At 36.4% G+C, this 17,220-nt stretch overlaps 1 protein-coding gene across 1 annotated transcript in view; it reads right to left on the bottom strand.

The window, feature by feature from the left end:
- Window positions 1-17,220, bottom strand: part of ARAP2 (ArfGAP with RhoGAP domain, ankyrin repeat and PH domain 2) — a 119,636-nt gene that overhangs the window by 28,753 nt on the left and 73,663 nt on the right. Inside the window, exons 21-25 of the mRNA XM_064653048.1 lie at window positions 12,136-12,299; window positions 9,919-10,131; window positions 7,778-7,883; window positions 5,555-5,702; window positions 4,776-4,844 (exon numbers count right to left, since the gene is read on the bottom strand). Of these exons, the coding sequence (XP_064509118.1) occupies window positions 4,776-4,844; window positions 5,555-5,702; window positions 7,778-7,883; window positions 9,919-10,131; window positions 12,136-12,299 (700 nt within the window). The remainder of the gene's footprint in view (window positions 1-4,775; window positions 4,845-5,554; window positions 5,703-7,777; window positions 7,884-9,918; window positions 10,132-12,135; window positions 12,300-17,220) is intronic.

The following is a 17,220-nucleotide window of genomic DNA, read 5'->3' as shown; positions in this document are numbered from 1 at the left end:
TCACAGCCCAATGCCTCAGTGAAGCACAGATGAGCACCCACACCTCTGTATGGAGATGTTAGCCTCACTCCCCTTTAACCATGCATGGATAAACTTGGTCCTTTAAGGAGGAGATGATGTGTGGTTTTAACATGCTGCAGGCAAAGGTCAGATGGCCATTACTGCTGCCTCAGTTGTGTGGAGGACAAAGTGATGGTGAAGTGTCATGGTTCTCTTCTCCCTTTGATTCAAGCACGGGTCTTAGCCTGACCAAAGGTAACCAAAACTTTCATTATGTCTTAATTCAGAGGGAAAAAATGTTCATAGTCACAATCAAATTGCCACAAATGACAGTCAGGCTCTTGAGGACTCCATTCCTTAGTTGTTATTTCAAGGGTAGCAGGTTGACATAACAGAAAGAACGCAGTCCTAATCCTTAAAAGCAGTTCAAACTTCAATTTATTAACCAATAAAAGGTAGAAATTTTGTTCCAGTGTCCATCACTTGTTTAGAAAGCTAACAAGAAAAATGCCATTATCTCTGGGGCAAGTGCTCCCAAACAACTTACAGTCTTCTCAGGTTATATTTGCTATCTAGTGGCTCTTTTCCTAGGGGATGCCATACAGCAGAGATACCAATGATTCGATAAGGTCCAAAAATATTTTCTAACTCAAACTCAGCATTTTATGATTTCTTCAAATACAGTATTAATTAAGAATAATTAATTAAATCCAGCAACTCGATTACTATTTTTCTCATAATAGGTTGTGAAAACATGTACTGAATATTATGAATTCTAAGTATTTTCCAAGTAGAAATCTGGAATCACTCCAGATACACAATTTTAAAATACCCCAGTGCGAGGGGGAGGCATTGTATGTAATGGAAGGGTTAGAATGTACAGACCTCACCACTGGCAACAGCACAAGTTGAGAGCCTCTGGGTAAGAATCAAGGTACAAACAAATAATGCAGATATCCCACAAAGGAGTCTACTACAGACTGGCCAGGATGATGCCACCAACAAATTTTTCTATGAGGAACTAAAGGACACTTCCAAGTCAACTGCCCTTATCCTTATGGGGAAATTCAACTTGCCAGAAATTAACTGGGAGGATCACATATCTGGTACAACATGGATCAGAAGATTCCTAAAAAACCCAGATGACAACTTTATGGAACAGGTCCACTAAGTGTCCTAAGGTCTGTAAGAGAGCAAACTTGGAAAGATGCCCTCCTTGATCCTTGATCCAACAGAGTGGATCTAATGAGTGACATGGAGATTGGAGACTGTCTTGGCCACAGTAATCATGAAGTGATTGAGTTTAAAATCTCTGCTGACAGAAGGAAAAGGGCCAGCAAAATTTCAACTGTGGACATGAGGAGAGAAGACTTCAGGCTGGTCAGGGAACTAGTAAGTAATGTCCCATGGGGAAATGTTTTCGTAGGTGCAAAAAAACATGCTGGTCACTTTTTAAACATCACGTTCTAAGGCCACAGGAACAGGCAATTTCTAAATGTCAAAAGTTGAGCAGATGAGGCAGAAGGCCAGCTTGGCTGACCAGGGATCTTCTCTCGGAAATAAGACAAAGAGGAAGGTGTACATCCAATGGAAGCAAGGTGAAGTGATGTGGGAAGAATTCAGAGATGCTGCTTGCCACTGCAGGGAAAAAAATTGTGTGGCCAAAGTTGAAGCTGCCCAGAAATGTGGGGGACAATAAAAAAAGTTTTTTCAAATATAATAATGGAAAAAAAGGCAGCGTAGAAATAAAATCAGGATGAGGATGGTCACCTCACAAGCAGGGACAGAGACAATGCAGAGGTATTTAACACATTCTTTGCCTCTGTCTTCAACACAGATGATGGACCAAGGGGGTCTCAGTGCCCTGAGCTGGAGGACCATGACTGTGAGAATGATCAACTTCCAGTCAAATCTGAAATTGTGTGGTATCTGCTGCTCCAGCTGGATCCCCAAAAATCTATGGGGCCTGATGGGATTCACTGAAGAATTCTCAAAGAGCTGGCTGATGTCATCACAAAACCTCTCTTGATGATTTTTAAGTGGTCTTGGGAATCCAGAGAGGATTCCCAAGCTGACTGGAAGCTGGCAAACATTGTCCTGATTTTCAAGAAGTGCAAGAAGGAGGACCCTGGAAACTACAGGCCTGTTAGTCTCACTTCAGCGCCTGGTAAAATCATGGTAAAGATTATTCTGGGAAGTGCTGAAAAACACCTGAAAGACAATGCAGTCATCAGTCACAACCAGCACAGCTTCCCACAGACAAAGTCCTACTTGTTGAACATGAATTCCTTCTATGACAGGGTAACCCACCCAGTTGATTCAGGAAAGCCAGTAGATGCGATCATTTTGGACTTCAACAAAGCTTTTGATACTGTCTCTCACAGTATCCTTCTGGACAACATGTTCAACATACAGCTGAATAACCATGTTACACAAAGGGTGAGTAACTGGCTCACAGGTCTGGCACAAAGAGTCATAGTGAATGAAGTGACATCAGGCTGGATCCAGTCACTAGTGGGGTTCTGCAGGGCTCCATCCTCGGCCTAGTTCTCTTTAACATATTCATTAACAATCTGGACGCAGGACTTGATGGAATACTAAGTTTGCCAACAACACTAAATTGGGAAGAGCTGTTGACGCCCTCAAGGGCAGAGAGGCACTGCAGAGAGACCTCAACTTATCAGAGATGCACAATCACCAACAATATAAGGCTCAATAAGGAAAAGTGCTGGATTCTGCACCTGGGATGGGGCACTCCTGGTTGTTTGTATAGACTAGGGAACAAGAGACTGGAGAGCAGTACTGTGAAAAGGGACCTGGGAATCCTGGTTGATGGCAAGTCCAATATGAGTCAGCAGTGCCTTGGCAGCCAGGAGGGCCAATTGTATCCTGGGGGGCATCAGGCATCACCAGCCAGTCGAGAGAGGGGATTGTCCTGCTCTGCTGTGCTCTGGTGAGGCCTCACCTTGAATATTGTGTGCAGTTTTGGGCACCACAATATAAAAAAGACATTCAGGTATTAGAGAGTGTTCAAAGGAGGGCCAGAAGGATGGTGAAGGAACTGAAAAGAAGACTGAAGGGAAGCAGCTGAGGTCACTTGGTTTGTTCAGCCTAAAAAAGAGGAGACTGAGGGGAGACCTCATCGCAGTCTACAACTTCCTCATGAAGGGAAGTGGAGGGGCAGGTATCAATCTCTTCACTCACATGACCAATGACAGGACTTGAGGAAACGGCATGAAGCTGAGTCAGGGCAGGTTTAGGTTGGATATCAGGAAAATGTTTTTCACCCAGAGGGGGGGGGAGTGGTGGAAGAGCCTCCCCCAGAAAGTGGTCACAGCACCAAGCCTGAAAGAGTTCAAGAAGTGTTTGGACAAGGCTCTCAGGCACATGGTGTGACTCTTGGGGTCTCCTGTGCAAGGCCAGGAGCTGCAATCCATGATCTGGATGGGTCCCTTCGAACTCAGTATATTCTATAATTCTATGATTCTATCATATAAAATCTGGGGGATTTTTTAGCTATCTTTTTATGTGGCTATTTATTGGCAGATACTTCCATTCTGCAAGACAGACATTAGAAATAAATTTCAAATCATTTCTCAGTAACTTGGTCACTCCCCACCAGACAAAGCAGGAAACGGACATTCTAATACACACATTGACAGAAAGTCATTATGGTAAGAGGGCTTCATGCCACTACAACCCAGACAATAAGGGAATACGAGATAAAAGAATGATTCCAGATAGCAATTCACAGAACATGCAATTTCAACATGTATTTCCAAGACCCTGTCTTCTTAATTATGGCTTACGAGGTACCATGAAACTATTGCTGGAAGCAGGAAGTTAGCCAACAGAGAAAGCATAACAGATTTTCTCTGCTAGCTTTCTATCCTTTTCTACAACCCTATAAACTCCAAAATCACTGAAAGCTTCTCCCCCACTACTTCAGATTTCTGTAAAAGCTTTTAAGCTCCCTACATCTCATTTTACCTCTCTTAGTTCATCCACCTTGGTGTTACAAAGCTTAGTGTTTTTTGCTATAATTAGGATTGGACAGAAATACCATTCAGACAGTGAAACATGGTATCACTTTGCTGTTTCTTACAACTTCAATTTCAATAATTTTGAAATTATTCAAAAGTTGTTACAAGTAGAACTGGAACTTAAGATGACAATAAGTGGCATAAGATATCCTATTTTCTTATATTGTATCCTAAAGTTCACTGTTTGACTGTCAGCATGTGTCTGAAGCTTCCCCAAACAATATTTGTGCCTTGGGGTTCTAGAAACGGTCGCAAAACAGGATGCGACTGAAGACTCAGATGCTTTAAACTCAGTGATGGTGTAACTCTAATAAAGAGAGACCATATATACCCAAAGCTCATGAAATAATAAAAGCTAATACACATTTTAAGGTATTTAATATGCATGTTTAAAATTAAAAAAAATAGAGAGGACATCACTCTTCCACTTGCAAATGTTGACTATTTCTTTCTAATACAATTTACGAAGTATAGTAAAAGCATGTAAGTTAACCTGTAAGCTTGGGCCAGAACATAATTCCACAAGATGCTTTACACAGAACTGTTTTACTTTATCAGCTTATGCCTCCTCTTTCATTTCAGTTTATGTCCCTCACCTCTGTAGTTAACAACACTGATCACAACACAAACTTACAAATTTACTTTTAGAAATCTAGGTATAAAAAAACCCTGTAAACAACAAAATGGTCTTTGTTGAAATTATTCTCACACCAATTGATATTTGCCACTTACCTGAGTGTCTTTCCACTTGGTAATAAAGCTGTTCTCTATATCCATTTGTTTGACCTGGTCTTCATTTATCTGTTTAAAATGAACAGTTCTTGATCAATAAATAATAAATATTGTAACAATTACCAATACTGTCAATCATGTTCTTATAGAAGCAGCTATGCAAAATATTCTATCAGTCAGAAACAGCTCTTCATTGATGACACTCATTATTATAAACTTGATTAAATAAATTTTAAAACAGAGAGGAATCCATGAAAAACTGCCAAACAATGTTAGAGTGGCACAGTAAACTCTAAACCAAAATGCCTAATAGGAAATGCTGTGAGTAGTATCTTTTCTATCCCGTTGAACTTAAGACTCTTTCTAGAACAAAGGAAAAAAACACATTGCAATCACAGCTCAGAGACTAAGAACACAAAATCCTTCCATGCTTCAGTTCTCATCAGGCTCATAAAATTTTATTAAAAGTATTATTTTAAATAGTCATAATCATAAAATTATCTTAAATTTAATACGCTGTTGATGGCAAGAAGAATGTTCACCATTTTGGAAAACAGTAGCTCACAGCATCCCATAAATAGTTTTTCCTACACAGATTAAGCTAGCTGGGAAATAAAATTTAAAGCAGGCCAAGAACAACATCCACTGAATTAAGAGTTCAAAAACCCTGCAAATCCTCAGATCATTTAACTAATAGCAAGATCATTTTAAAGAAGTTTCTATATTTTAGCATCTCTAACAACTGAGCAATTAGGATACTTTTACATAAAGATACCTACATGAAAAAGTCGCACGTAATTTTTAATTAGATCTTCAATTACATTGACTTCTTCACTAGTTTGGCCTTTAGTTTGAAATAAGCATGAGGAAAACACCATGGCTAAATTGTGAGGGTTCATATGATTAATTTCAGAACACTTCTGCACCCTGTTGAAAGAAAAATAAACATAGTTAGAAGGTTTCATTGTTCCTTAATTGTCTGAGGCAGCTTACAGAATACGGAGTTCATTTCAAAAAGAATAACTCCCTTAAATGAAATGAAAAAGTACTATTACTTATTTATTTTATATTTCTTTATCTTCTTTATCTTTCATTACAGAAATGAAAACTTTCTAACTGCATTTCAAGTGATACAAAAATTATTTAGAGTTAAAAAGAATAAAACCAGAATAGAATAGTTGAGTTGGAAGGGACCTACAACGATCATCTAATCCAACTGCTTGATCACTTAAGGGCTGACCAAAAGTTAAGCATGTTGCTAAGGCCACTGTCCAAATGCCTCTTAAACACTGAGAGAGTTCGGGCATCAACCATCCCTCTAAGAAGCCTGTTACAGTGTTTGGCCACTCCCTCAGTAAAGAAATGTCTCCCAGGGACAAGTTTGAACCTCTCTGGATGTAGCTTTGAACCATTTCCATGCACATTATTACTGGATATGAGGGAGAAGAGACCAGTACTTCCCTCTCCACTTCACCTTCTCAGGAAGAAGTACAGGGCAATGAGGTCACCCCTCAACCTCCTTTTTTCTGAACTAGACAAGCCCAAAGTCCTGACACAATTCCCACAGGCCATTCCTTCCAGCCCTTTCACCAGCTTTGTTGCCTTCCCTTGGATACATTCAAAGAACTGAACATCCTTGAATTGCAGACCACAGAACTGCACACAGTACTCAGGTGAGGCCACACCAATGCTAAATACAGTTTCACTGTAATAGGCAAAGAAGTAGATCCTACAAACGCATCATCTAAGATCAAACAAAATGTGGAAAGAAATTAGATCCTTAGTTCCTATACTTATGGTAAAGTGTTCATATCAGTTCTGTTGTTTATATAACGTCTCCTCCTTTAGAGGCAAACACTTTAAAGCACAGCAGAATTTGGGCTGTTATATGTGGGAAACCGAACAGGTGTTCAGCCTGGAAAGCCAGAGGCAGCTGCCCAGCAAGAGGCCTCAGAGATAACGATGGGTGACTGTGACAAAGAGGACCAAAGAATAAAATCTCTCTTTTAGTGATGCAGTTAGACTGTTTTTATTAATAATCAACATCGAAGAAAAACTGAAACTGTGTCAGAATAGGTTTCAGGCATCGGCAGTTATCCACATGAATTCAAACTACTTGCAGAACAGATGCAATAGCATACTAATATCTCCAAACTGGATATGCTTAGAAATACCCTTAAACACAATACATACTATAATCTTTTTCCTAATAATGGTGCCAATTAATTTCATAGTAATATAAATAGTTTTTAAATGACATCTGCTATGTACCTAGCTATGTAACTTATTTTTTAACACAATATTCTGTGAAGAGAATTTTCTACACATTCTCTACCCACTACAATTAACCAGAAATATAATTTGACTTGTTCAATAGATGATATAATACACTACAGACCAGTAATATTAACCATGACACCATAGAACCATCAAATCACATACATTTTTATATATTTTCTGCCCCTTATTTGATCTTGGAAGAAGACATGACCTTTGGTGCTTAAACAAGTTTGTATTTTGGATATTCTCTACCACTACCTACCTTGTAAAATGAAGCACTGATGAAAACCAGAAAGGGTAGGCAATTCTCAAAGTTATTATGTACAAAAAGATTGTAGAGAAGAACATTTTCACTGAAAAAAATCTTTTAATTTCAAGAACGATTTGCAACAATCCTCTGGAAGACTAGCTGACTGGAGTGAAATGAGATTGTATTAAGAAGCTACATCAAAAATTACCCTACTTGGACACATACACTGGCAGCCCTCTCTCCCTGGAAGGCTGTTCTAATCCATTGATTTTTATAGATACCTACTGCCAAAATTACAACCAAAGAAAAAACACATTATCAATTAAAGGGATTCAAATGTAATTAATTGTCGCAACCAGGCAAGCTTTTGTGATTACTGGTTAATGAAACAAGCCACATTCCATATATGGTAGAGTTATACTAAGAACACATTACAAGAATTTCTCTACTACAATGCATCGTTTGCAATGACCTGTAAAGATGTTCAATTAAAGCAGCCAAAGTTGCTCTGTTGACTGGTGGAAGCGAATGAATAAAAGCTCCATACTTCCTCACACGTTCCTTTTCATTCTGTGTATCTGCCAGAAAACAATAATCATTGAGCATTAATAACAATGCACACCAAAACCCAACAGCAGTTCTCATTAACTATAACAACATCATCCAGTCCTTTAAAATTATTATTTACCCAACCAACCTCTACTTCATAAAGGCAGCACTGACAACCTACTGTAAAAAAACTCTATTATTGTACACCAGTTCAGGGAAACAGCAACAAAGAGTGACAGTTCTATATTCAAGCACCATTTGCTACAGTTTAAGACTAAATCCCAGAATAGCAATTGCTTTTCCTCTCAAAGCATATTTAATCTGTAGCTTGTGCATCTGAGTGGAGCTGTGTATGCACAAGGGCAAACATACTTCTAAGAGCTCCCAGAAATGAGAAAGGAAAAGACCTTTTCATATTTTAAATTTTTACTGGAAAAGTGTCTCAAGGCCCTAAGTAGTTTGAAGACCAAGTATACAAGACTGATAAGAGGAGAGCAAAGGGGAAGGGCTGGTGAACAAGTTATACAAAGTTACACATAGCTGAACAATGGCATGGCCAATGACAGGAATTCCAGCCTTGGGAATGACAGTATCTGAGACACAGCCACAGCTCTCAAGTCTGTCTGCCTGTACTGCGTAGAGCATACTCCTCCTCGGGACACAAGCAAAGTTAATCTCTTCCATTGCATCTCTTCCATTAAAATAAAAAATAAATTAACAACAAAACATTTTAAAAGTCTTCTACTCTATCTTCCTAAGTCTTTTAGTCTTCCCACAAGTACTTTCAGTATCACTTAACTATAACAGCACAGGATTCTCTGCTGTAAAGCTGAAGCAGAATTTTAGCCCCATGTGCATTATCAGGAAGTGGAATCACTACAACACCATTAAAAAAAAGTTATCTTAAATCTAAACTACCACAGATTTTTCTGATTTCTGATGAGAAGAATCTTGTGGTAAGTGAATAAATTCTTAATAGTCTTTCCTCTAGTTTGCTCAAATTGAGGTTAAAGGTCAAAATGTGTAATACTTATAATACTTGAATTTCCTGAACTTCTAGTGGTTCATAATAAAGCAATCTCCATATGTTTGAACTTAAACAAAATCAGATAGGAATATGCCTTTTTTTAAAGACAAAACTCACCACACAGTAAATATATGTTTCCTGTGCATTCATGTAGAAATTAATGTTCTATCTTAGCTTTTCCTATGCATCTCTTATTGCTATGCATCAACTGCGATTTTATAGCACAGCCTCACAGCGAAACCATTTATTTCTTGCACTTTGTAAATACTACAATACAAAAACAAATAGAACTGCAGCTATTTTGAAAGAACATTATAAAAATTATCACAATTTATGTAACGAATAACTGATTAATCTATTAGTAATCTCATAGTTCTGCTTCTAACCACACAGAGACACACGTCATGTTTTAAATAAATCATAATCTCCAGTAACAGGAAGCCAGTTATATTTTCTTTCAAATTAAGTTTAACATTTCTAAGGAAAAAAACCCAAATAACATGTTACCAAGTTTACATTGTTAATATACGTAAATTTGTCTGAATGTTCATAAAAAATATAGGAAAAATTTAGGCAGCAAGACTGTCATTTAACTCTCAAGCAGATGATAGCATTTTGCCATTTTTAACTACATATGGTCAAAAGACAGAGTACATGCTTTTCTCCTACTCTAACATGTCTCTATTTCTTGAATTCTACCTTAAATGCTTCTATAACATGTAAATCATCACTTTTTACTTTGTCTGATTCAACTCTGACATAGGATAATATTGGTCTACTGTTTACAACATACTGTCAGGTAAACATTGCTATTTGTTATTATTATTTTGTTTCTCTTAAAGGCAATAAAATTTTCTCTGATTGACACAAGTCTGTTGCAGCCATGCTTTAAATATTTTTTTCCTCACTACAATTATAGGGCCAATTATCAAATAGCATAGTTGACACAGGGCAAGTAACTAACAATCCCCCTGAAATCTGATACTGAAATTGTACATACAACCTTTTTTTGTATTGAGTGTTGTTGAATACATTACCTAATGCAGAGATCCAGAATGGGTAAAGTTCTTTAGTGAGAAGTGCATCATCTATTTGAGAAAGAAAACTTTTCAATACATCAGTCACATCTTCAAGCTGATGTTTTCCTGCTCTTAGCTTAACACTCCTTGCATCTTTTTTGAAGCTTTCCAGCAGTTCAGCCACATTGGAAGAGTCACCACTCTTAAGGTAGATCTGCTTACTACCTAAACCTAAGGTATAGAAATACAGGGTAGAAAAATAAGTGAATATAAAATCAAGTATTCTTTTAAAAATTCCAAACATCATTATATGAAAAGCATATGTGGGTGCCAAACACACTGTACTTCCTACCAAAATCACTCTGACCTTTTGCACATACTTACTTCATCAGTAAAAACACTACCAAGTCTGCTTACACCCAACTAGATCTCTGCAAAAATACACATTATAATATTAAGCAAGCCTGACATCACAATTTCAGGAGTACTTTAGAGGAAATTCAAATCCCCAAATATCCTCAGAACTTCCTAAAACAGTACTTTCAAAAGGCACAGTAAAGAAAAGAAGTTTTGATAATTGGTATTGTATTACAAATAAAACACAGCTGCTTTCATGAGCAAAACTCCCATCATTTTATTACCCTATTGATGAACTCAGCTTAGGACTCAAAGTATCATTGCATTCATCCAACCCAGAACATTTTATTCCTTAAAGCCTCAAGCTTAGTATAAAGTATTCCTTTTTTCTGATTTTTCTCACATTCTGGAAGACATCAGACAGCCACTATACTTGTATTTAACAACTTAAACCACGGAAGTCAACTTCAAAGAAAATTTATAGTCTAAAAGAAAGTCAAGGCTACCTTCAATCATTGCATATGAGAGTAGTCAAAACTTTTGAATTTTAAACCTCATGTAAGTTTTTCACAGATGTGCAGTCCTATTTCTCTTCGTAGAGGTGGTTCCACATTCACATTTCTTGAAAGAGACTGGTACTTTACATAAAACCCTGCTTTTCTTATGTACCTGCCAAATTAAGTAATCTGTCAAAACCTATGAAATCATGTCTTACGTTCTTAGAATTCACCTTTCTTGTAATGCCCACATGCACTTTCATTCGATATTGCCTTTGTGTTGTTACTGTCAGGAACAGCTATGGAACCTGATTGCATCTGTCTTCTGTGGACTACAACTAAAGAGAAAACCTCTACAATGGTGACAAAAAAAAAGATGTATATATGCAAGTAATGCATACAAATAATTCCTTCAACTTTCAAATGAGCAGTTTAACAACCAGTAATGCTGATCCTGAAAAAAACTATTTTTAATAAAGATCTGACTTATTTAAGACATTAGGAAATTGAATTTTAATTTAGAATACAGAAGTTGCTCTAAGTGGCAGACATAATTACCCTGCTTTAAAAACATGTCAGTGCTTGAAATGGTGTAAACTATACTTGGAATAATTCCTATTACTAATGATTACAAAATAATTTAACAAAAACATTTTTCTTAGTTTTAGGCAATAGTTGTAACCCCTATACAACTATTTACCATAATGCAGCGTTGCCATATTCAGAGGCTATTTAGTTAAACTTCAACCACTCAAATATAAATTAGGGGCTCTCACACTGACAGAGGTATTTATCCCAAAGACAGATTGGTACAGGGTTGATATGTATTTAGCATTTCTGAAGAAAACTGACAAATTTGCAGTAGTAAAAGGACACAAACATCATCTGTGTATGACCTAATGCTATGGAAAATAATGCTGGCAAAATTCACTTAAACAAATGGTTACTGACTATACATTCTTAGGCTGAAGAAACACTGAAAACTCAGCAGCCTAAGACTGAACCAACTCCATGGTTAATACCAGTTTCCCAGAAGATGTGCTGACCAGTTCAGACCATGCTTTTCCTGGTTCACAGAGCTTATTTTCAGGGCTGAGATGTCTGCATTGGACCTCAAGGCTGAGTTACATAAGGCAAAGAAGGTAATATTTAAAATAGGAAGGTGTTTATAAAGGGAACCCACCAAGTTGTATTTCCCCAAATTGCATGTTCTCAGATGTGTGGCAGTGTACTTCACCATCACATCAAAGAGCAGCAAGGCTAACGAGGGGCATGACTTTACTTTAAGTAATAAATTAACTCATTCAATGAGATCTGATACTAGGGGGGGCTTAGGTAATATACAAATGATCTTAGGTTGAATAAAATCCACTATACTTACCATACTGTGTAACAAATGCTATACAGCTGTTCACTATAATAGGAACATCGTTTTTGCTGAGCTGCTGATCTTGTAATGCATTACCATCTGTACCTGCTGCTTTTTCAATTGCAGTATACCAGACCATGAAATCCAGCTTTGTATGGCCATGGATGTATAGCGTTCTGAAAAGTATAAAAATATTTTGAATTTGGGAAAGAAATAAAAAAAAAATTATGTTATTGTACTACAGCAATAAAACAGATGTCCAGTGGAAAAAAAAAAGAAACACTTGGAGTAAGACATCAAGGCACCTTCCACCACATAAAGCTGTGATGGTGGTCTATTGTTACAGCTTTTTTTTTTTCCCAGCTACATTCATACTAGCACTGCCACGATAAAGAAGATCCACAAACACTGTCACAAGCCTTTGAAAGAATCTGCCAACATTTTAATTACTCTTCTTCAGTCTTGCTCCTACACTCTGCATTCATATGTCCAAGCCACAGCTAAACAGGAAACAGATTTAGAGACAACTTTCAATATCATAAAAGCTTTCCTTCTTTTCTATTCACACCCCTACACACCACACATACCCACCATTCCTCTTGTACTGTAGGGTAGTTGAGACATACTGAATTTCCCTTCTACACAAGTATCAAAACAATCACGCTCAGGATATCACAGAGCTAAGGAACATGTATGAAAAAGGTAAGAGTTGAGGCAGAATAAGTTAGTGCAACACTTTACCTTCCTATCTCAAAGTATAACCCTTTTCTGACTTTATTATTTAAACATGCTATAGTAAACTCTGTTCCACTCTGACAGAAAGAGAAAATACTAAAATGGAAAAGTTTAAGAGTGTATGTTCATCTATATGCATGTATGTAATAAACAACTTCTTAAAGTGTTAAAATGGCAAGCAAACTTTTCTACATACATGCTCTTAGTCTTCCATGAAAGAAATGTCAGGGATCAGTTTTCTCTAATGACAATTTATTTGCTAATGACAAAGAGTTAAAATGTTCTACCAAACTTCTATGAAAACACTTCCATCAAAAAAATAGAAAATATAGAAGAAAAATAGAAGAAAATAGAAGAAAAAATAGAAACAAACATTCATTTTGATTATTTCGTTTAGAAAAGAAAAAACCCAAGTATTTTATATAAAGAGGGAATACCTGATTTCTTTTTTTTTTTTTTTTAATTAGCATCTTTCAATTTTGTTTTTATAAATGTTTCCATTCAAGCATTCCTATCTTGGTAGGAAGTGAGGATGCAGTGAATGTATTACATGCACAGACCCAGGATTCACCATATAGGCTGAGCCATTAGCCATTCAACAGCATAGTAGATGACACTAAAATATTTCACCTTACTGAAGTTCCTTTTTAAGAAGTCTTTACTTCATGACTGCCAAAGTCATGTCAACCATATTAACTACATGCCTGGGTAGTAGAAACAAGTCTCTCTCTTCCACTAAGAAAAAAACCCAATAAATTGCATAAAGCTGCCATATTTTTGCACAAAAACGAGTGTGCTTAATTCAATATTTTCAACCTTTTTCTTAAGACCTGTCAGAACAGGTAGTTCTCAATCAATGACTTCCAAAGAACACATCACCCTAAAGTTCTCTAGTACTGCTGCCATACATTTAAGGAAAGTAAAAAGTTTGAACTGAGCAGAAAAAAGTTTGACAGTGTATGAGACTCTACTCCTTTAGTATTATTATTTTCAGATCAGAAGAGGTTAGGACTATAATTTATAAATGATTTATGGTGCTTCCCAACACAAGAGATGCACACATATACGCATATTACAGTGTTTTTATTTTCCCTGCAGAACACCAGAATTCATATTATGGTATTATGCAAAAGGGTAAACGGAAGTCTCAACAGATTATTTTTTGTTATTTAAAGCATTATGATATATACAGGAAGCAATATAGTCTAAAGTGAAAATATTATTACTGCTAAACAAGAAAAGGGCAACTCTGCTGCATATCAATCAATTGGTACCATAGGAGGAGAGAGAAAATACAATATTGAACTTCAAAAGTCATATAAACTTATCAGGATTTTTCACAGAGATACTAAAGTCTAAATCATGTGCCTGTCAATCAACTGTTGTGATATATGAATTACCTAAACTATGAGGAAAAAACTACCTTGTATTTTATGGATCTTTCCATCTTCCTCTCAATGTATCACATTAGAAAAAACATATCAGAACTACCAAGATGATGTTCTCTAAATTTTCTAAAATTCTAAAATTGCAGAAGCTGTTGAGTTAAATTCAAATTACAAAGGAGGAGGTTATAAAAAAGAAAATGTGGTATTTGTTTAAGTAGCAGTCCCATAGGACTAACACAGTCAGGAAAGAAAAGTTGCCAGTAAGAAACAGAAACGTGAAAAATCTTGCTGCTATCAACCTGGATGTTGATAGAAGGCAACTAATTATTTTTCAAATAATTAACTTTGCCCAGTCAAAAAATCTCCAGCGTGGTCACATAAAAAAGTAAGATAAATCTGAGATGCAATTTCACTACAATACCATAGAAGTGAAGATGGGAGAAAAGGAAATGAAACCAGTGCCAGACACAGTTCAGAACTCAATCAATTTCCTGTGGAAGTGGCTTAGAAAGCTCATCTCAAACCTCAATAATTTCTGGCTGAGAAAGAGCACATGTAGGATAAATTTAAATCATAAAAACATACAACAATTTACAAATAAGAAGTTTAAATAATTCCTTCTAACTTTAATCCTTTCAGACAAACTTAATAACGTTAAATTTATTTTTTTCCTAATTCGAAATGATTTGTTGATCTCCATGAACCTTGAAGGAATGAAAAGGATGATGAAGGAATGAAGAGGAAATAATTACCAGCAGCTGAGCAGAACTTTCCTCAAAGCACAGTAGAAGTCTCCTATAGAACTTCAATAGAAGCAATAGAGACACCTTTGCAGATCTGGCTTCTTTTTCATGTCAATTCACCATCTCTTTCACACAGTTTTCAGACAGCAGTAACAACAAATACAAGCATTTCTCACTGAACTAATTGTCATTATCAAAATATAAAGTTATATTAAATCCAAGGTTTAAGACTAAGCATTAACACTGGCTGAAATGTAGTGATATCCCATGAGGCACAAAACTGAGGAATTTAATAGGCTTATAGAAATAATCATGTTTGAAAGAATTTGTATTGCAACATTTATGAAGATGTATCATGCAGACTACCAAATATTTTGCACAGATTCTGAACTGAAATGCATTCCTTCAACATAAATTCAGTGCCTTCTATAGTATGTTTACATATATGCTACTTTTCCGGTTCAAAAAATTGATAAAGAGTACACACTTCATAACAAATATTTAGCAATAGTGATTACATGGTGAATAATGGCAGTTTTTGCTATGTTTGTGAAGCACATAAAATCCATACCCAAGAAATTAATAATTTAAGTACTCGATCAAACAAGAAGGCTGCCAAAGGTAGATTTCTGCCTTAGTGAACTGAGAGAATTGAATTGGCACAAATTACTGCAGCAGTCCACAATCACCTAGTCTCAACATTAAGGAAGCTACTGTTACCTGTTCAACTTTATTGCTGACTACCAGCACATCCTTCTGCACCAGCAGTCAGACAAACAACATACGTGACCACACTTCATCCACAACAGTGCAAAGCTTATGTTTAGCCCATCTTGCAAAGTTCACTAGCTTTAGCTATGTCTGTATCCTTTGCTGCACAACTCTGCAACGGGAAAGCAGTGGTAGCAAGTGATTTTGGGTAAGGTTTGTGGGGAGGAAGAGTGAAAAATCAACATTAGCACAATTTAGTGCCCTCTGGCAATTTTCAAGTGATTCTGATAATTTACCTATCTGAAAACACAGGTACAAAGAAGATACACATCACTATGAAATTATATTAGAAAATCAAACTGCAGCTAAAGCATGGAAAATCCACTAATAATTACTGTTACATGTAAAGAAGGTCAGCAACATTTTTTGAAGGATATTGAGTTTATATCCAGCACATCATACTGGAAGCACTGGAAGCACAAGTCTTTCCATCCAAGTCTTATGTTTAGATTAATCCTGGATTTTAGAATTTTGTGCCCATAGCTGCATTTTATGAGAAAAATTACTGCTATCATCAAAGGGTTAAGAAAGCATTGTAATTCATGAACCATCACCATAAAGAAATTGTGCCAGTATATAGGGAAGGTTTATTATTCATAATAAGAAAGAGTTAACTACAAGAGAAGCATAACGGGGGAAGAAAAGCACCATCTGGATTACAGTATGGTCTGAAAACATTCACTGACACCTAAGAGAGAACTTAAATTATTACAGAAAAAACTAGGAAATAATTGAAACTGAATTGTCTGCACAACTGTGTTTCCTTAAAGTGTAGCATTAGATTTTACATTAAATTCTATATATATAAAATATATTTTAAAACTACTGTGTACAGCTGTTTTCAGATAGCTTTCCTCTCTTCAGTGTACAAATCTCTCTGTTGTCCTCTGTCAAAGTACACAGGAGTAGCTGTTTCACCGACCTAGTATGCAAATTTTGTTGGGATGGCAACAGGAGACCAATCACTTCAGGCATTTTAAAAATATGGAGGAGAGATCAAGGAAAAAAAAATCCAAACTGAATATGTAGCACATGAGAGGACAGCTCTATGTGACTAAGGGAAGCATCACACACAGAAGTCTGGAAAATGGTTTGCCACTTCTAGCAAAACGTCAAGCCGCATTTCAACTATGAAAGTGGAACGCAAGAAGAGACAAATGATCATCTGATTATGGCATAAAACAGTGTTGCAAGAAGCCAAGATTTCCAGTTGAGTTTGAGACAGTTCTAACAGCCCAGACAATATGCTCCAGTAGAGACCAGAGTGCAATAAAATACCAATAAGTGCCATAAAAGAGTGTGTGTTCCTTTATAATTTACTTTAGCAAAGATACCCAAATATAAACATTAACTGATCTGAAAAAAAATAATGTAGAGTTAGAAGTGGTCTAGAACTATCATGAAAATTTAGCAAGTACATTGATCTTCAAAAAAGACAACAATCTTAAAAAGTGAAGCAG

Source organism: Pseudopipra pipra, chromosome 4 (genome assembly GCF_036250125.1).
Source record: "Pseudopipra pipra isolate bDixPip1 chromosome 4, bDixPip1.hap1, whole genome shotgun sequence".
NCBI classification, from domain to species: Eukaryota; Metazoa; Chordata; class Aves; order Passeriformes; family Pipridae; genus Pseudopipra; species Pseudopipra pipra.
Note: the sequence above shows the minus strand (reverse complement) of the source record. Positions and strands in the feature narration are given on the sequence as shown.